Source organism: Centruroides vittatus, unplaced genomic scaffold (assembly GCF_030686945.1).
Source record: "Centruroides vittatus isolate TY-2023 unplaced genomic scaffold, ASM3068694v2 contig_1114, whole genome shotgun sequence".
Classification (NCBI taxonomy): Eukaryota; Metazoa; Arthropoda; class Arachnida; order Scorpiones; family Buthidae; genus Centruroides; species Centruroides vittatus.
In genome coordinates, this window is record NW_027120716.1 from 738,940 (window position 1) to 764,975 (window position 26,036).

A 26,036-nucleotide genomic window follows, 5' to 3' on the forward strand; every position below is an offset into this window, starting at 1 on the left:
TATGCTGCTCCGTGCAATACTACATCTTTCAGCCCCAGTCCATTATTAAAAAGCGTGGGAAACTGCTCACTGAACTGACTGGGAATTCCGAGTTGTTCTCTGGTCAGAACAAAGCATTCTCTTAGGGATGTACAGTACATGTACAGTACGTGTTGCATCGACCCAGTATGTAGTGTGTGTGTGTGTCAGCGGCCGGGTGGCCGAGCGGTCAAGGTTAGCAGCCTGCCGCCCTGGGGGACCCGGGATCGAATCCGGACGGGTCGAAAAATCCCAACGAATTTTTTGGGGGGGTGGTCCGTCCGGATATGTCGGTCCCCGTCCCTCACCACCCGGCCGCCCCATTGTGGGCCTGGCCGAACCCATAATGGGCTTGCTATAAGAGGCCCTCTTAGTGCCCACAGGGCGGAAAGAGTTTAAAAAAAAAAAAAAAAAGTATGTAGTGTGTCTGTATCTATATATATAACCGAAATGAGTTGATAATAATAATAATAAGCGCAGATCCCAAACAGTTAGTAGTTGAAAGTTGAAATTTGGGACACAGTTAGGGTACATCACGAGAACGCATACTAAGAAGAGATTTTTCGAAATTCCTCCCCACGGGGGAGAGGGACAGGATTAAGGCTTAACACTTCCATCAACAATGGAAGTGTCAACAATAAAAGTGTTACGTAACAATGGAAGTGTTAAGAGAAAGCGACATGCATGACGCAGATGCAGTTTTTTTCGTTTTTGCGGGAAATCGAAATATTTTTAGACCATCTAAAAATTCTCTAATTAGTCTGGAAACAGGGGGACTCAATTCTTGCATTCTGTGAAAACGGGTAAGGTTGACTACAACGTAATAATCTTAATCTTCGCTATCGTTACTATCGCCCAAGCAACGCTGGGCCTAGCTGCTAGTGTTTGTATTGTTACGTTAATGTCGCATGCTAGGATATCTATATTCTCAATTAATCTAATCGTTTAACAACATAACAACTTTATTGTCAACTATAAAGGTTTCACCAGCTCTACATGAAAGGTAACAAGCACACCTCGTGGTTCAATGGTACAAAAGCGCCCTCTCAGTGCAGAGATGTGCCCGCCGCCTCCTGTAGCCAAATTATAGCCACGACATGTATAAGCAACGCAACAGGTATGCGATCTTCCAAGGAGCATGCTTCTCAGGCAAATTGTCAACATTGGGAAATTGGTCCCTATGTAGATGTTACAACGTGAAGAAAACCCGGAAAAGTCATCTCGAACCCATGACCAATTACCCAGTGTTCAGTCAGGTAAACTCTTCACTTTTCCTTTCCTATCCCTTGAAAGAAGTAAGACGAATTTCATATTTTTTAGTTTCATTTGCCATTTCTTGAAGTCTGTGTGCCATTCCGTTGTGACAACATAAAACGGAAAAAGTTAATGAGAAAAAATAATAATAATAAATAAAATAAAAATTACTTTTTGCGTGGTGCATAATTTCTAATATAATCATCAAATTAAATTAATGTAGATTTCTGTAAGTATTTTGTGATTAGCATAAACATACTCATTTATATACATTTAATTTCTTTTTAGAACTGTAAACATGGAAAACGAAAGAAAACGACCTGATTACAGGGACTGCGATGGATTTCTTATTCCAGGACCTTTCTCAGAGGAAGCGTTTCGTTCTGCAGTTAATTATAAACCGAAATCTGGCGAATTATTTACAGTATCATACCCTAAATGTGGTAGCACATGGATGAAACAAATAATAATTCTCATATTTGGAAGAGGCCAACTTTCAGACAAATTATCAGAAATAAATTATCCTTTTCTAGATTTAACTGGAACTGATGCAATGGATTATATTAGTGGAGATGGAGCAATTAAAACTCATTTACCATTCAATTTAGCACAATATTCTCCAAGTGCTAAGTATATATACATAGCTAGAAATCCAAGAGACCTTTGCGTGTCTTTTTATCATCATACGAAAGATGGAAGATTTTATAATTTCTCAGATGGTATATTCGATGAATACTTCAAGCTATTCATTAATGGTAAAACAGATTATGGAGACTATTTCGACCATCTTTTATCCTGGTACGAGCACAAAGACGAGCCAAATATATTATTTACAACATACGAAAATCTGAAACTAAACGGAATAAACGAAATATTAAAAATTGCAAAATTTATAGGCGACGAGCACTACAATGCAATAATTGATAACACAAACGTTTTAGAGAATATTTTAAAATTTAGTAGCTTCGAATACATGAAGAATACTAAAACTGATTTAATGAAAAATGCTTCAGAGAATTTATTCAATATGTATCGAGGTATGAATCTAATTCCACCGTGGCCGGATGGCCGAGCGGTCAAGGTTAGCAGCCTGCCGCCCTGGGGGACCCGGGATCGAATCCGGACGGGTCGAGAAATCCCCAGGAATTTTTCGGGGGGGTGGTCCGTCCGGATATGTCGGTCCCCGTCCCTCACCACCCGGCCGCCCCATTGTGGGCCTGGCCGAACCCTTAATGGGCTTGCTATAAGAGGCCCTCTTAGTGCCCACTGGGCGGAAAGAGTTACAAAAAAAAAAAAAAAAAAAAAAAAAGAATCTAATTCCACCTTCTGGAGTGAGTTATGTATATGAATATTGTAAAAAGTACCGTAACTCAAAACAAGATATTGGGGACTTTAATAACTTTTTTCGAAAAGGAAAAATATTGGAGATTGGAAAAATCATTTCAGTCCGGAACAGGAAAAGAGAATGGAAGAAAGAATCAAGGAGAAGACAGCAAATAGTGACGTTATGAGTTTATGGAAAAACATTTAAAAATCAGATCATGATTATAAAATATTCGAAAACTTTCAAGAAATTCGACAACATGTAATACATTTTTTGGGCTTTAGTTCCAAGTTGCAGACCTGTAAATTCGTCCGTCAGTCCTTCCTTAATTTCAAGAACAGAGTTAGTTACATTAAAATTAACTAATTAACTATGTACGAAGTTCCCGTCTGGACCGGAAGTCATATGATTTTTTTAAATTAAAATATGATTAAAACTTTCCTCTCTGCATTGTGACGAAGTCATAATAAGTAATTGCTCGTATGACATTTATGTTTGAATTATTATTAAATTTATCATTTTCTTGATTAAATAATTGAAAGATTTTATCATTTTCCTGTACCTTAATGATTGAAATAAATTTGACAAAGTAAATTGATAAATCGGCTCAATTAATTTGATTATTTAACGTATTTAAAATTAATGAAGTAATGTGATTTACTTGAATTTTTTAGTTTTATTTTAAATTTTATGTCGCTGAAATCACATCTTTTAATTTTTTTTCTAAATTGACTGTGACAAAATAACTTCAGAATAATGCGATCTCCATAGCATTTAAATGTAGTTGATCAGGAGCATATAGACTTGTTGCTACAACCTTAAGATTAGAGCAGTTCGTTCGAACATATAAATGTGCAAAAAATAGAAAAATATACGGAAAAGTGGGTTACAATTTAACCCACCTTTACAGCATTCACAAGAGGGGAAAAATTGCATGTAAAAAGCACTGTACAAAAAAATTGTGAGTTAAATAATGAAAATGTGCCAGCAACAACGACCAATGAAAGTAGTTCATGTAGTAAAAAAAAAAATGCAAATAAAGACGACTGTAGCAGCAAACGACGCGTATAAACTGACAGAATCCATGGAAAAACTAGGAAAGTTAAGATTCTTCATTCTAAAATGCCAGGAGGTGCAACAAACTGCTCCGGATTTTGTGCAACAAATTGTCATTCAATACTATTAAAACAGCGATTCGAAACGTACACTTGCATCTACCATCCACTTGACGCAGACAGCAGTTTATGGTATGCTAAACAAATACAAATTAACCGGAATCAGTTGTCCCAGGAAAACAAATGAATACTAAGGTGTATGTTTCGTTGCCATATTCGAACAAACTGGTATCTAATGGCTACAATTCTAGCATAATGGGAGGAGAAATCTTCCAAAAAAGATGTTTCTGAAATTTCAAAGCTCAGATACATTCACCAATTGAACTACAATTTCTATAAGGCAAAACACAGTTTTCGATTTTACGGTTCTTGATATAACAAAATCAATGAATTACGTTTCTTTTTCCAAGGTATCTATCTCGATAGAAATAACAGCATTTAGAAAAATCAAATTGTGGCTGTTAGGGCATGGAATGTCCTATAAACAGCTATCGTTTACGTCTTCGTCTGAGTGTTTGTTTCTTTTGTATTTATCAATGCAAGCTACTTTTATCTTATCATATCTTATAATATAATTGAGATGGGTTGATAATAATAATGATAATAATAAGCGCAGAGCCCAAACGGTTAGGAGTTGGAAGTTTAAATCTGGTACACCATGAAAGTGCACACTAACAAGACAGTTTTGGAAATTCCTCCGGGGAGAGGGAGAGAGTTAAGGATTAGCGAGGTTGCGGTCGAAGTTTTCAACTGTAAAACGTGAACGTCGAACGTCGAGCGCCGCTTACAAGATAGCGCCGCTCGGACGTTCGACGTTCACGTTTTACAGATGAAAACTTCGATCGCAACCTCGTTATTACCCTGAAGAACTCTGCCTCTACTGTACTATTTTAGTTGCGGTTTTTTTGGGGGGAGTTTTGCGGAAAATCGACTATATTTTTAGACCCATCTAGAAATTCTCTAATTTGCTTCGGAAAAGCGGGACCTAATTCTTGCACCCGATAAAAATGGGTAAGATCGGCTATATAACTATAAAGGTTATCTTACGTAAGAGTTTATCACACCAAACGACTAATTTAACACATTTTTAAAATTCTTTATTCCTCTACTGTGTACAATTTAGAGAATTTTCAAAATGTGTTAGATTGAATGTGATAAAATCTTACGTAAAATAACCTTTGTAAATATAAATCAAATACTGTAATATAATATAGTAGAAAGGTTAGGAGTACGAAATAATCTAATCATCTTAATCTTTGCTGATGTTAATTTTTGCCGAGCAACGCCGGGCTCATCTGTTAGCATCCTATAAGTTCATTCTGTAGTAGCTTCGTATACAATTGATAATCAATATTATCAAACCGTAGCTTCTCCCTATTACCGTTACGTCAAAAATCAACCTGGGTGGGGGTGAATTTTTGCGTTCCAAAATTATGCTGGTCCCCAAAACTCATTTATACATACTTATAAAATTTTATAATAATAAATTATTTATTATAAATATGAATACACATCTACATCATGTAGCAAAAAAATACAAATAAAGACGACTGTAGCAGCAAACGACGCGTATAAACTGACAGAATCCATGGAAAAACTGGGGAAGTTAAGATTCTTCATTCTAAAATGCCAGGCTGTCGAAATTAACTTTTGCAAGTTTACTGATTATGTATTTACTTGCCATAACTTTATCAGAAAAACCAAAGTGATAAAAGTATCAGACATTTTTAAAACTAAAATTGATAAATCTTATTTATTACTGCTATCAACCGAACATATCACATAAAAACTTTTTTTTTAAGGATAAATGCAGAAGCCAATCGGTAAATCTGTAAATTTCCAGAGGAGCCTGTAGGATTGGTACCTTTATATTCATAGGCGCTGGAACTGGTTCATATATTTCCACGACTGGAACACGTTTTATGTAATTTTTTCTAATTGTTTCTTATCAAAATAATCCACTTGTTGAGGGAGGGAGGGATGGAGGGAAGGCATTCGAATGTTTTAGAGACGTTCCTCTTCGAATGTTTTAATGTCAAGAGGAACGTCTCTAAAACATTCGAATATAAAGTTCGCGAAACCCTACTAGTTTGTTCAAAATATTTTTTACCTCTTTTAAGATAGAGATCAAAGAAGAATGTTTACATATAGTGTCCGTAGAGGTGTGTATCGACTGTTTAACAATACGGACATACACCGAATAATATATAATTAAGTTTAACTGATTTGTGTCGGTTTTAACCTTACCAGACCTTTCGCAAGAACCGGCAGAGATCGCGATTATGTGATAAACTGCATAGATTTCCGGGGAAAATCCTAAAAGATCTGAAGTCTTATGGTATGTTAGCATAGTTGTAAATAAGCTCTCGCACATGTAAAAATGTTTTGTGTGGGTATTATATTTTTTAGTCGGCGGAAGAGGGGCCTACGTGGCCCTAAACCTACACAAATACAGGTGCATGTACCGACTGAAATAAATTTTTGATTGACATTGCCAAGTGTCCGTGTACCTAAACCTTATGGAGTTTACGAATCAACAAAAATTAACGACACGGTTTCGAAATACGATAAATTAACTAATTTTAATCAATTTCTTTAGTTTTGTCTGAAAAAGTAATGATAAAATTTTATAAGTATTTATTTGCAGAAATTTATTATTTAAATTTGAAAAGTTTAAAAGTTTATTGCTTTTTAAAAGCGATTTAAGAATTATTTTTAATTTTTCGTTATAAATGATTCTATTCGACAGGATAAATGTAACCTTAATTAACTTTTCTCACGTGAATGTAGTATAAAACATAAAAATCCTTGACATACCTTCATAATTATCAATACTTTTACTTAGACGATGACTTGCAACAGGATAATATGTAGGATGGAAGTTTTCTAAAAAACTGGATGAAAACATCCATGCAAGTTGTTGTTTTCTAAAAACAGTAAATGTTTTCATAAATCAAAAATAATAAAAGCAATTTCAAATACCATGTAAATATATCATCAAATTATACTGTTTAGAGTCTATGTAGAATTTCAAATTATTCAAATTTACAAAATATAAATAATTAAACAATAATGAAATAATTCAAATATAGAATAATCAAGAGTGAAATGTTTTAATTATATTAATGACTTGAAAAGCTGCTGTTTATTCCAATATTTATCAATAACAACTAAATGTCAACAATTACTTTAATTATTAAACATTTCCAAATGTAAATGAAATTACTTTAATGTTTCAATTACCAACAACAACAACATTTAAAATCAGTTCATATAGAATATAAATTAAGGAATAAATTTAAAATATTTACTAACCTCGTCATATCCTTCATCACTGAGTGAATTTTCATTGCTATGACTTTCAATTTCTCCGAAATTAATGCTTTTCATCGTCTTTATTACTTTTTCGTTGGTGTTCTGTTTACATTTTACATCTAAAAATAAATTTTATATTTTAAATCTTATTTTTTCTTAATTTAAATTTACAATGCTGTTATTAAATAGAAACGAAATGATTAAAAACATATAATACAGCAGGATATTAATATTTTTCTTTAATTTCCGATAACATTGAGTTTCAGAAATATCTTGAAAAATAATAATCCAATAAAGACTAGAATTGTGCAGAGTCATACAGGATTTATTGAATTTCAGATATTAATAAATAAATATAATGTAAAAACACGGAGTTGTAGAAAACGATGAAATGCACTACATAATAATAGTGAGTATATTTGACTAAACAATGTGAAAATAGATACAAACTGAAGATCTTTCCGATACTGAAAGAATCAGAGTAATGAAAAAATATAGTAATTTAAACACAAATATAAAAAATTACTCTAATTTTCAGCATATAATCCACGAGATGTGTTTGAAAGTCAATTTGTATACTATTAATTTTACAAAATTTGGTAAGTTATAACTACTCATTACACAGAAAATTAAAGTAATTTTTGTTTGTGTACAAACACATTTAAAAATGAATTCTATTTCGAAAATATTGAACAAGCATCTAATCAAATAATTCCCGGAACTATAACAATAACTTCTGTCCCCAAATATGTGACGTCAATGCCAGAGATCGAAATCATTTTTCTGAGACAATGGCAAATTTTCTGACTGAAGAATTCGAATATTACTGTCGATGTCAAAATCATACAAGCGTTTATTGTATATTTATGTGTTAACTGCAATTTCGCACTTTTATTCAGAGTATAGAACACATGAAATTTTTCAACATTTGTTTTGATGGCTGTCTGTTAAGTCTATAGTAAATGTGTAAAAATTCTATAATAGACGATCAATAGTGTGCACATTATCATCATCGTATCAAATGAAAATTATATATTATATACGAAAATAAATATTTGACAAAATAATGAATTACAATCTAAACGTTAAGATAATACCACTTCTTGTAACTATTCAATTTGGTTGCTGAAATAATGTAAATATTCTTGCCAAGGAGTAATTATTCAATGTTTAATAAATTCATACTGTATATAATGTAAATTAAACTGTGCTTTAACAGTGACAATTATAAAAAACAAAAGATTTTTTTGCATTGAATAGATGTTACCCCTGTCATAGTAAAATCCCGATTTATTTTTTATTTTGAATATTTATGGTAATAATATTAAACAAATACATAAAAAGTAAATGTAAAAATATAAATGTTAAGCTTTATAATTTAGAAAAATATGTTAGAATTATTAACGATGTGTTTTACGTGTAATAGCAATTTGTTAACAATTCTGAAATTAAATAATAATTTTAACCAACGTTGCGTGAAAGAAATAAAATAACGTAAGATGTCATCTATTTGTAATCTTACCTTCTTGAAATTCTTTGACTCCAAATGATTTTTCCAAGTCATCATCATCGTGTGCTGCATCACCATCCTTATCACTTGTTGGATATTTGCTGGAATGGTAATGTTTCGGAGATATCATTGATGCAATCGTATTTTTCATTTCTGTTATCAATCGTATTTGTTGTTGATGTTGATAACTTGACGTCGACATTACGTTCATCAATTTCTTCGATTGCATTTGCGTCATTGTTAGAAAATGGATTTTCACTAAATACGACGTTTGCATCGTTTTCCAACAAATTATCCTCGACGTCACATTCATCTTCCTCCTCAATTACTTCTTTTACCAAACTATATTTTTCTAAATATATGAACGCCCTTTTCAAGGGCCTGTCAAAATAATCTTCACGATCCGTTACTGCAATATGTTCTCGTGAATATTCAAAATTTTGATTTTTCTGTAAAATACAATATCGAAATTTGTTTTTATCCTTAATTTAACATAAAACAATAAGAACATCTAAATTCAAGAGTTTATTGTAGATTAATTAATATAAAGAATCTTAAAATGTTTTTCTTTTTCTATCAACTCCGAGAACATTTGTATAATCATAAATAAATAATGTAAAGCAATTCATTCAATATTTTATGAAAAGAGATAACCCTGTTTTTCTAAGAAAATTTTTCAATTTTTAATAATGAATTGTAAACACTACAACGAAGATCTTCAGAAGGTAAAGCTATTGTTTTAGACCAAAATATTAAAATATTTGGTGTAATATTAATTTCCCAATTCAAGCCTTAAAATCGGTCCAGAGATCGATCGTTCTAATTTATATAGGCGTTTAAAATACCTTAACTGTATTTGTTCAAGTTATACCAGGAGACCAAGACTCCAAACAGTGATTAAACACGTTAATTTTGATTTTAAGAAGGCGTCAAATAATATAAATAAAGTTTTTATTAAATTCAGTTTCATTTTTTATGTAATTTCAACAATTTACTTGATTGAGTATTAAATTTTCCTGGAGAAAAAAAATAAAAACCTAAGTATCTTAGCCTAAATGAGAAACAAATTCCATTTAATATTGAATATATTATTGCAATCTTCGAGATCAAAAAGCCAGAAACTGAGAATTGAATGTTAAGGGATTGGAGAAATACAGTCTGCTCGATACGTCTACTTCTTTAAAATATTTGTAGGAAAACTGAAAGGCAGTTAAATTTATATGATGTTATGTTAACAAAATGTCTGAATGTTTTTAAAGAAATTACCAGCTTTCAAATTATATTTAAATAAACAGAAATCTCAAAATATCGTTACATATTTCTCTATGTATTTGACTTCTATTCCTATCTGAATATTATTTGCTCTATTTTAAGTAAAACATACATCATAAAATTTTCTGATAAACTTGCCTCACAGTTATTTCTATACGGAAAACAACTTCCGTCAAATGTTGTTGTTCATCGCCTAGAAATAATCATTTCATAATTATTATTGTAAACGGAATTACAAATACTAATTTATTCTAATGTATTAACAAAATATAAAATAACAAATTTTCAATTCGTTTTACAAAATTTATAGAATAAAAATTGTAGAAGCGTGTGCTGTCGCTTATACGTCTTAGATGGAAACAATATTCATATATGTAGGATTACATTGAGAAATAAAATCATAAAATTAATTTATATTTGCACAAATCTATTCTATGCTCAAAATGTTGTATACAGAAAATTAAAGCAGATTTAAATATCATTAATGACAGTCAGAAATATTGATTTATTCTTCTTTTTATATTATACTGTGGCCTATACGTATAGTTTCTTATTCGTTGCAATTAAAAAGTTTATCTTGAAGACAATCGAAACTAAATTTCTACGCTAATTTTTGAGAATTAATTGTAAATACCCGCAAGAAGTTGTTCTCCCTTTTTAATTGAAAGAAATCAAGAAAAAATGTAGTTGCAATTCATATCATAATGTGCTATATAATATTTTCATTGATTATTTTAAACCTTTCGTTAAAAAATTACGATTAATACAATTTTTTAATATACATCATTCACATACCGATAAATAATTCTTTAATTATTATATATATATATATATATAATAATTGATTGAACTTACTTAAAAAGTCATTTTTTAATGAAGAAATCGCTTTCGAATAATACATGCTCCGAAAAATAGCTTTGAAAATAATTGAATAGTTTTTGACAATGGTCAAAATTATATTATTAAATTATATTAAATTATCGTTAATGCAACAATAAAAAAGTTCATAGTTATGCTCAGAACAGCGCGTGCGTTGAGCATTACGCTCGAGCTATTCATAACTTTCATGCTCTTCGGCTTCATATTGTCTTTTTAAAAATTTACTGACTGACTGTTTCATTCAATACTTAAAGGTATTCGTTGTGTACCTCTAGCTGTACGTGTTACACATCTATTTACATAATTTTAAGATCGTCTTAAATCAGTGGCGTTCTGTCCTTTAGAAAATACATATTGCGCGATTATTTTCATATTTTAATATACTTTGAATTAATTAAAATTAATATTTTATTATAACCGCATATCTTATTACAAATTTCTATACTACATGTGAAAAAAAACGATAAGATTGCTATTGTATATTCGAATAATATCAGTGGTTGAATGGAAGCGCTGTATTGTCGAATACGAGACAGCTTCCACGGCGAAAATATCTGAATCGTGTAAAGCAGCCAATTATACGCATTTGCGAATGCGCTTTACGGAGCATCAACCTCACTCGGTTTAGCTGGTGGATGCTACACGCCAAAATATCGTATAACGCTTTTAATGATTCGACCCAGGACCGGTTCTGAGCTGTTAGTCGCCTGCTTGCTAGATATTTGGCCGCCCTCGCCACATTATGTGAATCGCGAGTAGATTTATAACTTAACCAATGGCGTAGCCAGGGTTTTGTTATAGGGTCCTAGTAGAGGCCAGCCTGACACAGAATTGAATTATTTCAAATTATTGTTCATTAAAATGGAATTTCCATAGGAATCGACAATAACACACATATAATATGAAACTTCCTTTAATCATACATTCTCGTAACATTAATATCAACCTTTAGCAATGCGTTAAGCAAAAATTAACCAATCAAATATTTTTTATCATTCTTTAATATAGTTCACCATCTTTAAGTGAGCACCTGTAAAATGTAAGGCAAAAAATTATCCTAAAGAATTTATTACAAGAGTCGGGCCTACCAGTGGCCAAGCGGTTCCGTTCCCTGAACACTGGGAGTTCGGTCGTGGGTTCGCCAAGACGGGCTGGTCACGCGGAGTTTTCCGGATTTTTTCCACCTTTGTAACGCCTGAATAGGGGCCAGTTACCCTTAAAAAGACCTCCCGGAAGGCATCCCCCTAGGCAAATCGCCAAGTGTTGCGTTGCCGTAACTTAGCAACCAAAGAAACATATTACAAAACGATAAAATGATAAACCTATTAACCATCAAAAATTTTAAAAACCGTACACTTGGCTGTCGGAAACTATACAATTGCGCTGTGAACATCTTGACAATATTTTACGCCACACAGTGGGTTATATAAAAGGGGTGTTGTTGTCAAAGAGCTTTATGGATATTTTACTTCTCACACTTCACCGAACCCTAATTACCTCTTCCAAAGGATCACATTCAGTCTCCCTACCGCATCTTGACCTTTCCCCATTTCGAGTATTGTATTGAACTTTAATGCTTGCACAAACGCACAATATATCTCAGTATCACCATTTTAGTCGCTCCATGCGCAAGTTTTTCAGCAATCGTATTCTTATTGATTATTACCATGTCAAATTCGCTTATACCGTAATCCCATGAACTATGCTGACCCATATGTACTTGGTTTCTTGATTGGTTATCTATAATAAAGAGACTAATGGCTTATTGTTAAATGAGTAAAAGTATCATAACAGGTGGCGTCACACGCAATTTTAAATATAGTTAACGGGAAAGTTAAGCAACTCGTTTTAAAAAGTTCATTGGTTTTATGTGTAACAATATTCAAACTGAAAAAAGAACTAAAGTTCAGAAATGCATTTCAATTAATCGTAATAATTGTAGTATTTAAATTATAGCGTTTTTGCGATAACCCAAGCTTAACCTTTCGAGGCTCATCAACGACCATCATTTGTCGCTACGGCTGCAGTGACGTAGTCTCAGGAATAAAAAAGTAAATAAAATTTTTCCAGAATAAAATATTGTGCGCTCGTTCTAGACAACTCGATTTATTGTAAGTTTGAACCCTCCTGTATCTCGAAAACGAACTCAAGGAAGATCAATTTCATTTAATTTGTTTATTTTTTTCATGAAAGGAGAAAAATTTAAACTTCGTTATTTTATACAACACGAGAGTTGTGTAAAATGAGAAAGTTTAACAAAATCGACCGATCAAATTTGCAGGACGAATCAACCGTGTAATCCTCATAAAAGAGTCTTAACGCTCCCGCTGAAGTAACAGATTGCCAAAGAATTGTTTTATTGTGAGAAAGACTACTATTTTCTGTATTTTCGCCAATTGTAACTTCGTGCACGGAGTCGAAAAGTTTTCCGGAGAACACATTCCAGGAAAATACATCCATTCCAGAAATTTCATATCTTAATGGCAGGTCGAAGGGAACCGTATCCCACCTGCTGACAAGTGAGATAAGTGGATTTAGCCGCAAGGGGATTATCAATACGAGAAAGAATAGCGAAAAATGCATTTTAAAATGAATAAAAATAGTCTTTGTTCATGGGTGTCTGTAAAGAAAGCAAATTACTTTCGAAATCGAATAAACAATTTTACAAATTTACTTTCACGTCATAAATACAGATCAATATCTAGGAACAAAAACTCCTCGGATATTTTAATAACATATTTTTTTAAATTCATAATATATTCTATGTAATGTTCTTATCTGTACAAAATATCTCCATGATATTTTAAGGCTTTTAAGTGTAATAATAATTTCAATCGGGCTTTTAACACATTAATTATGTTAAATTTGGAGGATAAAACTTATTTTCGACAAAATTTGATTCCATACTCATTAGTTAATTTCTAACTTTCCTCTGTATACAGCTTGATTCAAAGCTAAAGATATTCATGTATATCGCCTCACCCTACGAAGGTTATAGATCAATTAAGGCCTCGTGCGTTTAAGTATATTATTATTTAGTGGAAAAGAAAAGGCCATTTAATTAAACACATTTCTACTTGTGCGTATTTTTAGCTCCAGGTGTTTTGCTTAAGGGGTCTTTAGTTCGTTTAACTGACTAAAAGTAAGAATTACCCGGGGCACACTTTTGCACACGGTACCAAGAGGCTTTGTCTCGAGCCTCTACAATAACTTTTTGACACCAGGTGGCATTGTCTGTCTTTCAAGAGAAGTGACGTTTGTCAGACGTTGGTCAGTTGAGAGCCAGAATCTACGGAGTTCACTTCGATAGTTGTCTGATCGAAGAAGTTTTTTAAAATATCTTTTAATCTGTTATTTGGAAGCTAAATATGGATGGAAAGATGGCACGTTGGGATCTACGGGCAGAAGACCAGGAGAAAAGTTTATCGCAGAAGGTAAGTGGTTAAAAACAAACTTAAAAAATAAATCAATTAATTTCTTTAAATAAATTAGTAAGATTGACAAAAAATTAGGAACATTATTATATTTTTTAATTATATTTTACAGATTGAAAGTATAAAGATCAAATCTGCAAATGACTTGGTACCCACGGTAAACATTGCAGCAAAAAGTTTTACTGAAAATTCAGTTGTTAGCGGCGAACCCAATGAACCTGGTACGATGAATTTTATTGTTATCGCTTAAAAATTAGCAATGAACTGGTTTAAATCCATTAAATTTCTTTGTTTTTTCTAAATTCTTGCAATTTTTCAGATATTAATGCTAAAGTGATTAACCGTATTATACGAATATTATTTTATTGAAGAAATTGAATATGTTTAGACTTATTTTCCTTATGTTTTTAGAAATTTCCCTTGGGGAGGCATCGTTAATGAGAAAATTTTTACATACGAAACTTGTTCGTACTTCTGAAAATCTGGAAGTTGAGAGAAAGAATCCAAATTCTCCTTTATTTTCCGTCAAATCTTTCGAAGAATTAAACTTGTAAGTGTAATTTTTAACATTTTAAAATAAATATTATGTTCGATCCCATATTTAAGTGAAAAGTGTTATTCGTTATAGTATTAATTGACATGGCTATATATTTATGTTTAAAACAGTATAATTTTAGATGAGTTTTTCAATTCTTTATTGGATATTTCTGTAAATAAATATAACACGCGAAGAAAATGACTTTAAAACGTAAACAAAATATAGTAAACAATTAGAAATTTCAACGTATTTTGACTATAAATTGAATAAAATATCTCATCAATTGTTATTTTTACAATTATTTTGTTATATTTTAGTAACATAATAAAACAAGTTACACATTTCTATTCATATGTGCAGGCGTCCAGAACTTCTGAGAGGTGTTTACGAAATGGGATTCAATGCGCCATCTAAAATACAAGAAACAACAGTTCCAACGTTACTTGCGGATCCGTAAGTACATTTACTTTCCTACTTTATTTGTATATGTGCAGTTTGCAATTATAAAGTATGTAATTGCGATAATTTTTGTCATAAAACAGAGCTCAAAATCTGATCGCTCAGTCTCAGAGTGGGACAGGAAAAACTGCCGCTTTTTTGCTGGCCGGTTTGAACAGAGTGGATCCACATAAGAGATTTCCACAGGTAATCTTTTATGTTAATTTTATTTAATATAAGAAACTTGTCAAAACATTGAATTTAGAAAGCAAATAGAAACTTTAAGAGTAAAAAAGGTTTGTAAATTGAATTCATTTTATTTCGAATTTAGTTATTAATTCTGTCACCAACCTACGAGTTAGCAGAACAGACCGGATGTGTTGCAAAGCAAATGACAAAATTCTGTCCGAAAATTGGAATTCGTCTTGCAGTAAAAGGACAAACACGTAAGTCTTGTTTTAAAATATTATCGTCTTTCTGTCTGAGTAACGATCCATCCGACAGCCTCTTACTCACCAATATTCCTGCTTCACTGATGAGTATTGGATAACGAGAAGGGGCGGAATCGGTCTAGAATTGCCACTCGAATCTTTACATTTATGAAGTTTAAGTTTACAAAAGTAATCATAATAATTGCTTATTTTTTGCCTTTAGTGGTCAGAGGTGAAAAGATATCGGAGCAAGTTATCATTGGAACCCCCGGAAAAGTTTTAGATTGGAGCAGGAGATTCAAAATGTTCGACCTTAAGAAAATTAAGGTGTTTGTACTGGACGAAGCCGATATCATGATCGCCACCCAAGGTCATCACGATCAATCAATCCGAATTCACAAGTAAGTTAAAGCGCATCTTGACCTTTTTTAATGAAATCCTGTTTAAAATTAAAAAGAGAGTCTTCGCCCAGGACATTAACAAGACATATTTCTATAATTATAATCTATAAAGTTATTTTTAGCTTTTATATGTCCTGCGAGTGGTTGATGAGAGAATTAACGGTTTATGTCTTTAACAGTCAACTTTCACCCGAGTGCCAGATGATGATGTTTTCTGCCACTTATACCGAAGAAATTATGGCTTTTGCCAAATTAACTGTGCCTAATGCAGTTGTTATACGGCTGAAGAAAGAAGACGAGAGCCTGAACAACATCAAACAGTATTACGTGTTTTGCCGGAATATTGAGGAGAAATTTGATGCAATATCGAATATATACGGAGTTTTATCCATTGGCCAGGCAATTATATTTTGCCAGGTAAGTTTTATTTATTTGTGTATATTGTAAACTAGTAATTGCGAATTAATTAAAATGATTAATTATGGAAAATTAGACGGAAATTAAGTTCTTATTTAAAATGTTTTTGTAAGAAATTAGTAACATTGTTAATACGCCATTGAATATCATTTATAATTAAGGCAAAAGTTTGCGTAATAAGCAGAGAAATGAGAAAATACTCATTAAATATTTCATTTCCTATAATAAAAACTTGAAATATTTTAAATTAATATTGCAGACAAGACGTGCCGCCGCTTGGTTGTCCGAAAAAATGAGAAAAGAGGGACACGCAGTTGCCCTTTTATCTGGTGATTTGTCCATCGAGCAACGAATTGCTGTTATCAAGATGTTTAGAGATGCAAAAGTGAAGGTCCTCATTACAACCAACGTTTGTGCGAGAGGTATGCGAGTTTTTATTATTGTTAAATGAATGGAAATTGCATTCACTTCGACATAATATTAATAAGATGCAATTTTTTCCATAGGTATTGATATCGAACAAGTTACTTTAGTGGTAAACTTTGATTTGCCCGTCGATCAGAATGGTAACGTGGATTGCCAGACCTACCTTCATAGAATTGGGCGTACAGGGAGGTTCGGAAAATCTGGAATTGCCATAAATATGATAGATGGAAAAAGAACAATGGACATGTTAGAAAAAATTGAAGATTGCTTCAGTAAGTGAAACGTGATAATTATACTGGTTTTTATGTTTTCTTTAACACGTAAATGTGTGCAGAAAAACAAATATTTTAATTGTTATACTGCACACTCAAAAATATTTTTCATTTTTAGACTTTTGTTAAATTAATTTAAACAAATACTATTTAAAATAAGTGTAATGTAGAAAGTAATTGCAAGTACAATTCTTTGGCCGAAACTTTAGCAAATTCCTAGTAAATTTTTGAACTTTTAATTTAGTAGTTAGATGATTTTTAAGTTTGAACACGAATGAAAATTTTAAACGTGACGAATTTTCTGTTTCAGAGCGCAAGATCACCCGATTGGATGCGGAAGACGTGGACCAAATCGAAAAACTGGAACATGATTGAGTCCTAGAATACGACTTGTGCCGTAAAATTTTGCATATTTTGTCAACTTTGTAAAAAGAATATCATTTAAAAAATAGAAATTTCCACGTATGGAATATAGCTGTGTAAAATAGACACGAAGGATAATCCTGAAGCTTTTTATATTAAGTGCATTTTTGTAAATTTCGCAAGTTGGCATTTTATACACATAAGCACATTTTACGGATTCTTCTGAAATTATATTTCTATGTTTGATGTGACGAAAGCATACCGAGTTTTAATTTGTATGTGATTGTCGGTAAACAGATAATCTAAAATAATCAATGTTATTGTTTTAATACACTTTTCCGTGAGAAGGTCGCCTTACAGATGCTGTATAGTGCTTTTTTACTGGCAAAGATTTTTAGTTGTAAATAAAATTATTGACTTTGATGATAATTGTGGCTTAAGTTTTCTTATTTGTTAATTTTTCGATATTTATTTAGTGCAAAACAGAATAGGGCGCAACTTCTACATCTGCATCTAAATCAGTAATGTGGGTAGCAGTTGGAGGCCGTCTTCTTTTCCATTTTCTTCTTTTCATTCCATATTGTGGATCCTTAAATTTCTAAATACTTTTCAATTTAATAACAATTATTTCCATAACAACACTTAACCTGTTACGCAATTTACGTGCAATTTTTTATTTAGATCGCTTGTTCTGGTAACTTAATTTGTTTTTTCAATTTATTAATTTCAAAATGAAAATACTTAAACGTAAATCTAAATGCGTTGTGATGTTTTCTGTGACGGGTGAATCTTTAAGCGGTGACGTCACATATTCGGTTACTATAATGAATTTTTTTTTCATCATTTGAGGAAAATGAATTGAGTTTCGGGAACTTTTCTATGAATTTCGATGTACCACCATCGTAAAAGACCATATAAATAAAAACAAAATAAATAATAATTTTATCGAAAATACGAAATTTTACTACAACGCATCAAATCCAAAGCGTTTGCAAATGGCTCCTTTATAATTGGTACAGCACCGCAACAAATAAAAGTTACATTTTGTTTATAAGATTCAAAGTTTCTGATCACAGAAAATATAATTTTGAATAATTAAATAATTTTTTCGTTATTATATGAATGAAAACATTTCCTAATTACCAATATAATAAATATCTGATTAATTAATAAACACAATATCAATTGTGAATAATATATATCATAGCTCCTTTTCTAATGAAAACTACAATAATTTACTTAATATTTAAAAAAAAACAAATAAAACAAGTAATATAAAAAAATTTTTTAAAGTCAATTCCTACTTAGGTCAAAGAAAAATTTTATTTTAGTTACTTTTTATTAAATAATTACAAAGTTCGCTTTTTTTCTCTTCGCGCCCTCTATCGGTCCGAATCGGCATATTGCTGACGGGCATCACAGTTTAAATTTAATTAATTAATGAATTAATATTTGAAAACACTATTAACATCAAGTGTCATCCACTACAAGTTTAAAAAAATGTATTTGAACTTGAGTGGATGAATAAAAAGTATTTTATTAACGATTGAAAATTTGAACAAGATATATAAATATATAAATAAATATATATAGGGAGAGTGTGAACTAATAGTAGGAATTTAAAAATAGATATGGGATTGACATGGATAAATTCCAAAGATACTCTAAATCCAAAATCTCCTTTATTGTAACTCTAATCTATCCTATCTTAACACTTGGTTTAACTAACTCTTTTAAACCGGTTCTTTCTTTGTTGAACCTAGATTTGTTTTTATACAAACAACTTGCTAGGAAACCAAATGGTCCCGGTCAATATGGCGGTCTCATTCTTGCGGTTTCCCAAAAATTAGGTTCTTCGGAAATCTAATGCAAAAGTATTTCGAGTTAGAGATAACGCTTTTGATTTAGACGATGAGGAATTTCGCTGAAAATTTCGTCTAACGAAAGAAGCTACCGCGTGGCTGTACAACGAATTGCGGGATGATTTAATCCGGTGAAAGTCACGAACCGTAATTCCACCAGAAATTCAGTTATTGATAACGTTACCATTTTTTGCTTCTGGTGGATTTCAAAGAAATATCGGTGATCATTGCCAACTTAAAGTTGCCCAGTCGACAGTGTCCCGAATTATGCCTTCTGTAGTAAACAGTATTATCCGCCGATTGGGACATAAAATTTCTTTTCCTCGAAGTAGAGAACAACAATTGGATGTGTCCTCTGGATTTTTTGCTATCAGTCAAATGCCGGGAGTTGTGGGTGAGTAAATTGTTTTTATTTGTTCATTAGAATATAATATAGTATGTAATTAACTTCTTTATAACACGTAGCCCTATGTGAACAATTTGTAGGATATTTTTTTAAATAGCTGTTACAATTTATAATTTTGAAATTACTGTATAAAATGATAAAGTTTCTTATTTAATTATATGATGATTTTTACTATTTCTTTACTTATTGCAGGAGCTATTGATTGCACTCATATTGCAATCAAAGTACCTCCAGCCTCCAAATATAATGAGGAATCATTTATAAATAGAAAAGGATTTCATTCTATTAATGTTCAAGTTGTAAGTATTTGTACAAATTAACTATTTAACTATAAATAAAATTAATGTCTATAATAAAGTGGTATCTTTAAATTTCTGTCAAATCACTCATTTCAATATCAATATCACTCGAATACAAGATATTACAATTGAATAATAGTTGTTTATAAGAGTAAATTTATGCTTTTAGGTGTGTGCTTCTCAGTTGAGAATTTTAAATAAAAGTGTGCAAAGAGTTAACCCCTTTGCACACTTTTATTCTTTGCACACTTTGTCTCCCCTTTGCACACTTTGTATCCGGGGCGCACACATGATGCTTTTATCTGGCGAAATTCCACTCTGCGGGAAAATTTTGAAGATGGAGTAATAGGAAGAGGATTATGGCTGCTTGGTAAGCATATATTTATCAGACATATTGTTTTTTGAAGTATTTCGGAATCATGTAATTCTAAACTAAAACAAAAATGTAATGACATTATTTTCTTATTAATTTTGTATGAAAAAGTAATACAATTCTCTAAATTATGTTTACAGGAGACAGTGCTTATCCATTAGAATCATGGCTGCTTAACCTGTAGGTAATCCATCAGCAGCAGCTGAATTAAATTACAATGAAGCTCATATAAAAGCCAGAAACACTATTGAAAGATGTCTTGGTGTTTTAAAACAGAGGTATGAGAAATTCTCACATTCTTTGTTCCCAATTAATGATAAGACCTTTTCTTCAAGGTCTGTTAATGGTGGAGTACTTCTTTTCCCTCTACCTGTTCTAAATATATCCTAGCAGCCGCTTTAATTTTAGTTCGGGAACGCCACTGACTCCATCTTTTTTTTAATGGTTCCACTTCGATCAGTGGACCATTAGCTAGACAGTTGACTTTATCCCTAACTTCTTGCCATCCATCTCGCAAAATATTTTTGGAAATATTCCCGTCCAATTTCCCTTTAACTAAATATGGACGCTTTTGCAGCTCGATTATCAAAATTTCTATCTGTTCCGAGGATAACCTAAGTCGAGACATTTTGATTACCTCGTGCCGTACCACGTGCTCTATATTTTCGTATTCTGCACTTTCGAAAATTGTACAATTTCATTGGTTAAAATTCTATACCGTGTTGTGCGCGCAGATAACCCGAACATGTATAATCAACCGAATAGAATCGTGACGTCAACGACAAAGACGAGATCGTTACGAACGACCAGAATCGCTTTGACGTCATTCGTCGGTGAAAGAAGAGACGAGAGATAAGTGACCAGAATACGGCCCCTGGATTTTGCGTTGTCCTGAAGACATTCGCTTGAGAATCGGTAGACCGTCGGAGAGCTGGCGGATAGGGCGGCTTCGGGCCGGAGGTATATGTCGTCGATTATACAGGTCTAGGAATATGGAGATGTCCGTCGTTGATGTTTGCCCCAAGGAGTGGGTACTACTTTTTATACCGTCATCTGGCTGATGCAAGCTTGATGTAATATGTTCTAAGTTCGAACTGAGGCCGGGTGTTGTTTATATAGAGCTGCCAGAAATCGGACGTTGTGATGAACTAGTGACACTTTCAATCCGGCATTGTTACTCATTTTACTTCATAATCGCGATAAAACTGTCAAACATGCTAAATTAATTGTCGGTAGTGACTAAAGTCAGGATTTGTATTGCAACCTTAGTAATAATTGTTTAAATCGGAGAGACATTTAATCGGCCTTATCTGCTAAGAAATTTGGAGAAATCGGATGTATATGTGTTTTTTTCCGTTGACCTTTTCCTCTCCGACCCTTCTTCCCTGGGGGGTATTACTTTAGGTAATTAAATTATTTAATTAACTTAATTGTTCCCCCTCCTTTTCAGATTCTCACAGAATGAATAGTAAAAAGGAAGCGAGTTCTCATTCATTTGCATTATCTGAAAGCGTTAAAAAATATAAAATAAAACACGTGGCCTCGAGAAAAAAAACAGGAAATTGATTATACTTCCGGTATTATCGTCGTGCCATCTGTTGTGCAGAAAACGAAATAAGTTATTGTAAATGTACACAGTAAGGCATTCCATGCGGTAATTTTGTTGTTGAAATTGTGCAACGAGAAAGGAGGTCGAAAGGTTAATTTTTTTTTAAACACAACGAATTTATTTTCAAACAGACTCTGATCTTGTGTGTATTTAGAAGGATATAAATAAGAAAAAGGTAATGTTGATTGTAATTTGATAGTGTAATAAGTAAGAATGTCGTGTGGTTTTATATTTTATATACTCGAAACATTTATTTCTTTTATACACAATACTTTTTGCCCTCGTGACACTTTTTATGCTTTATATATAGGTACTGTACATATAATAAACTAGGTATTTTTATGTAGTATCATGATCAATGTTGCTGTTGAACTACAAACACATGTCTTATTTGCATGTTTTTTAAATTAATGCTTTATTTTATTTAAAATAATCTACATCAAGCTTTAATATTTGGATCAATAATCCTACTAGACATTAAAGCAATTCTATTTTTACATACTATAAATAAATTATTATTTTAAATATAATTAAATTAATTTAAGATTTATACGTCGCTATAAAAAAATTACATAAATTATAGTAAAATGAAATTACTTTCAATTATGATAATATAAAAGAGTCATTAATCATACATTTTTGTTTTCCACTTGGCAACCTTTACTTATTTTTTATTATTAATTTCGCATTATTTTTGCAAAATTTAACGCATAAAACAGGAATTTTGCATGGTTTTTAGCATTATTACTTTTCAAGTAGTTTTATAATTTCTTGTTATATATTGATTGATTAAATATTAGTAATATTAAAAATATATATATTTTTATATTATATATTATATATAGAAATATATATATATATATTTACACAGTAAAAACCTGTATAAACCGGAATTGCACGATAACGAATATTATTTCCGGTTTGGCAGATTTTCGTTTTGAGCACGTTACAGGTGTTATTGTAAACTATTTTATTAGGCTTTGTGTTATATTATACGATTATACTGTATAAAACATTATTATACTGTATTGTACAAAAGATGGAAAATGTTTTATATTAAAGAAAAATATTATATGAAAATTCTTTGCTAATGTTAGATAATTTTGTATTTAGATTAATTAGTTATAAAATTTTAAAAAAATAAATATTTTCTATTAAATTTAATTTTTTATCTTCCTTAAGTTCATGATTTAATAAAATTTATTTTCATCGATCTATATGTTATATTAAATCCGTGTTATAAAACCTTCTAATACGTATATTAGGGAGAAATCAGGTGTAGTTGAATCTATAAAATTCTAATTATATATATAATTTATCCAATACGATATTTATCTTTAATTACATTATAATTATAGTTATTTCATTTAGTATATTGGCTTTATAAATCAAATAAAAATAGAGGATTATAGGCCTAGTTCATTATAACAATGGAATTGAGGGATTACTCATAATAGGTTGGTTTTTCCGATTTTCAGTTCAATATAGAATTCCAATTTACAACCGTAAACCGCTATAATAGAATTAAAATGTAGATATGAATGAAATTAATAAGTGTAGGGAAACATGGTTACAATTTGTTCAAATATCTGATTAAAATCAAACTGAATGCTTATAAGATTTATAATAATAATATTTCATTCGTGAAATGTATAATTATTAAGCGAGCTTTTTATTTCTTTATCTGTTAAAAGTACAATGAAACCCATGTAAAAGACATCTTCTCTTTAAAGCGCTCATCCCTTATAATGACTTCCTTCGTCTGGAAGGGAGCACCAAGACACTTTGCACAAAAGTAAACTCTTTTGTGAAAATTAGAGGAAGAATTTGAAGAAGAAATTCTATTGCAAAAATGTCAGACTTAAAAAAATGCGGAAATTAGTGACTTTTTCATTAGTAATAATACAAGATTGAAACAAATATAGAATCATTAAAGTATGGTGTTATTATCTAATTTAATGAAAAACCCTCTCTATCTGTAGGCACTAAGAGAGCCTTTTTAGGAATCCCATTATGGATTTGACCAGGTCCACAATGGGGCGGCCGGTTGGTGAGGAATGGGACCCGACAAATCCAGACGGTACGCCCCCGAAAAACTTTTGGTGTTTTCGACCTTCCGGATTCGATCTCGGATCCCCTAGAGAGGCATGCTGCTCGGAACCATTGGTGGTCTCAAAGTAGGGGTTTTAACGTAATAAAGTTTTGAAAGATAAATCAATAAAACTAATGATATGTTTGAATTTTTGGCAGGTAGATGGCCGAGGCGGTTAAGCTATCTTTTGCATGTAATCTGCGAATAATTTTGTTAATAAAAATAAATCCATTCTTACGTATTAGTTCAAATACAAACAAGTTCTTTCGTATTTGTATTACAAATTTTATCATTATTTAAAAATTATTAATTTTAACGGACGAAATACTTTGATGATGATGATGATGATGATTACGTTTTCCTCAAAATTACTGCTCTTTAGAAACCTACAAATTTTTAAATTAGAAAGCTTTAAATTTATAAGAAGGTTTCTCATATTTAAATGAAAAGTCTTTGTGTTCACCATTTAAACTTTGAACAGAGAGTCTCTTACACTTGGTAAATTGTTTATATTATCTCTATCATTACAACAGTAAACAATTACTTTAATTATACTTTTCCTCACTTGATTAAGGAAAGTTTTACTTACTTATTACTTCTTTCTAGGTTAAAAATGCCAGTCAAACCAACATATTTAGATTGCGACGGGTTTTTAATAGCGGCTGGATTTTCTAAGGATGCTTACCGTTCAGTCGTTGAATATAAACCAAAACCCGAAGATATCTTCATTGCAACGTATCCAAAATGCGGGACAACATGGATGCAATATATTGTTACTTTAATTCTTAGAAAAGGAGAACCATTTGCCGATGGTTTGGATTTTTTTACGAATAGTCCCTTCTTAGAAATGACAGGAGCGGATGCCATTGAAACTATGAGAAAACCTGGTGTGTTGAAAACCCATCTTCCAATTCATCTGGTTCCTTTCTCTCCGGAAGCAAAATACATTTATGTAGCAAGAAATCCTAAAGATTGCTGTGTGTCTTTTTATTATCATACAAAATTGTTCTCTCCTTATAATTTCGAAAACGGTACTTTCGAGGATTATTTTGAAGTTTTTATCAGAGGGGAAGTCGATTGGGGAATTATTTTGATCACTTACTTGGCTGGTACGCGCATAGAAACGATCCTAATGTACTGTACATTTTACAACTTACGAAAACATGAAAAAAGATATTCAAAGTGAAATATTCAAAGTTGCAGCGTTTCTTGGGGGTGAATATTTACATATATTACAAGAAGACAAAACTGTGTTGGATAATGTTCTTCGTTATTGCAGTTTAGATTATATGAAAGTTAACATGAATGCCCTAATGAAAGATTTTTACGAAAAATTAATTGAGGGTTATTTCGATGAAAATATACTTCCTTCGGGATTAAAAGCATTGCAGAAAAATATCAGAGCATCTATAGAAGCTAAACAAGATGATGTCTTAAAGATCGAATCTAAAGAAGGTGATAAAGAAATAGGTTTTGTTAGAAAAGGAGTGGTTGGTGATTGGAAAAATCATTTTACTCCCGAACAGGAAAAAATTTTAGAAGAAAAAATTCTAGAAAAGACTAAAGACAGTGATGTTATGGATTTATGGAAAGATATTTAGATTATATTTTACATAGATATAGAGGTTATGACCGATTTTGAATAAGAAATCATTGAAATTTCCTATTCAAAATTAATTTTAATTTTGTTGGGATATTTTTGGTTTTTATTTTAAATTTATGCCATGATAATAGTATACGTCACTACCATGATCTGAAAAATCGTGATATGTCACAATGCTAAGCGTGGGACCACTCACATGAAATGCTGAATGGTTCTATGAAAGACGAAGTGCTTATTTAGATGAGAACACGTTTGAGAACAATATCCCAAGTCAAGACGTAGCTCAGGTTGGAACCGAGCTGTAACAGCACAATGTCATCTTGTGACATTATAGCATGAAAATCACCAGCTGTAAATTCTGAGACCGGATGACCCGGAAATTAGG

The 26,036-nt window shown here is 31.7% G+C and overlaps 2 protein-coding genes, 1 long non-coding RNA gene and 1 pseudogene across 3 annotated transcripts; all 4 read left to right on the top strand.

The window, feature by feature from the left end:
- Window positions 1-1,559: 1,559 nt before the first annotated feature.
- Window positions 1,560-2,833, top strand: LOC136977556 (sulfotransferase ssu-1-like). Its single transcript, XM_067273054.1, has 2 exons — window positions 1,560-2,331; window positions 2,686-2,833. The coding sequence occupies exons 1-2, from the start codon at window positions 1,571-1,573 to the stop codon at window positions 2,801-2,803; spliced, it is 879 nt and encodes a 292-aa protein (XP_067129155.1). The 5' UTR covers window positions 1,560-1,570; the 3' UTR covers window positions 2,804-2,833.
- Window positions 2,834-14,014: 11,181 nt separating this feature from the next.
- On the top strand, window positions 14,015-17,491 carry LOC136977448 (DEAD-box helicase Dbp80-like). Its single transcript, XM_067272938.1, has 11 exons — window positions 14,015-14,121; window positions 14,234-14,342; window positions 14,533-14,671; window positions 15,020-15,112; window positions 15,202-15,304; window positions 15,429-15,543; window positions 15,752-15,929; window positions 16,109-16,346; window positions 16,606-16,768; window positions 16,853-17,044; window positions 17,355-17,491. Exons 1-11 carry the CDS (start codon window positions 14,056-14,058, stop codon window positions 17,417-17,419), a joined length of 1,461 nt encoding a protein of 486 aa, XP_067129039.1. The 5' UTR covers window positions 14,015-14,055; the 3' UTR covers window positions 17,420-17,491.
- Window positions 17,492-21,923: 4,432 nt separating this feature from the next.
- On the top strand, window positions 21,924-25,781 carry LOC136977460 (sulfotransferase 1C2-like; annotated as a pseudogene).
- On the top strand, window positions 23,943-24,285 carry LOC136977456 (uncharacterized). Its single transcript, XR_010881094.1, has 2 exons — window positions 23,943-24,133; window positions 24,207-24,285. It is a non-coding gene; the product is annotated as an uncharacterized lncRNA (long non-coding RNA).
- Window positions 25,782-26,036: the final 255 nt, after the last annotated feature.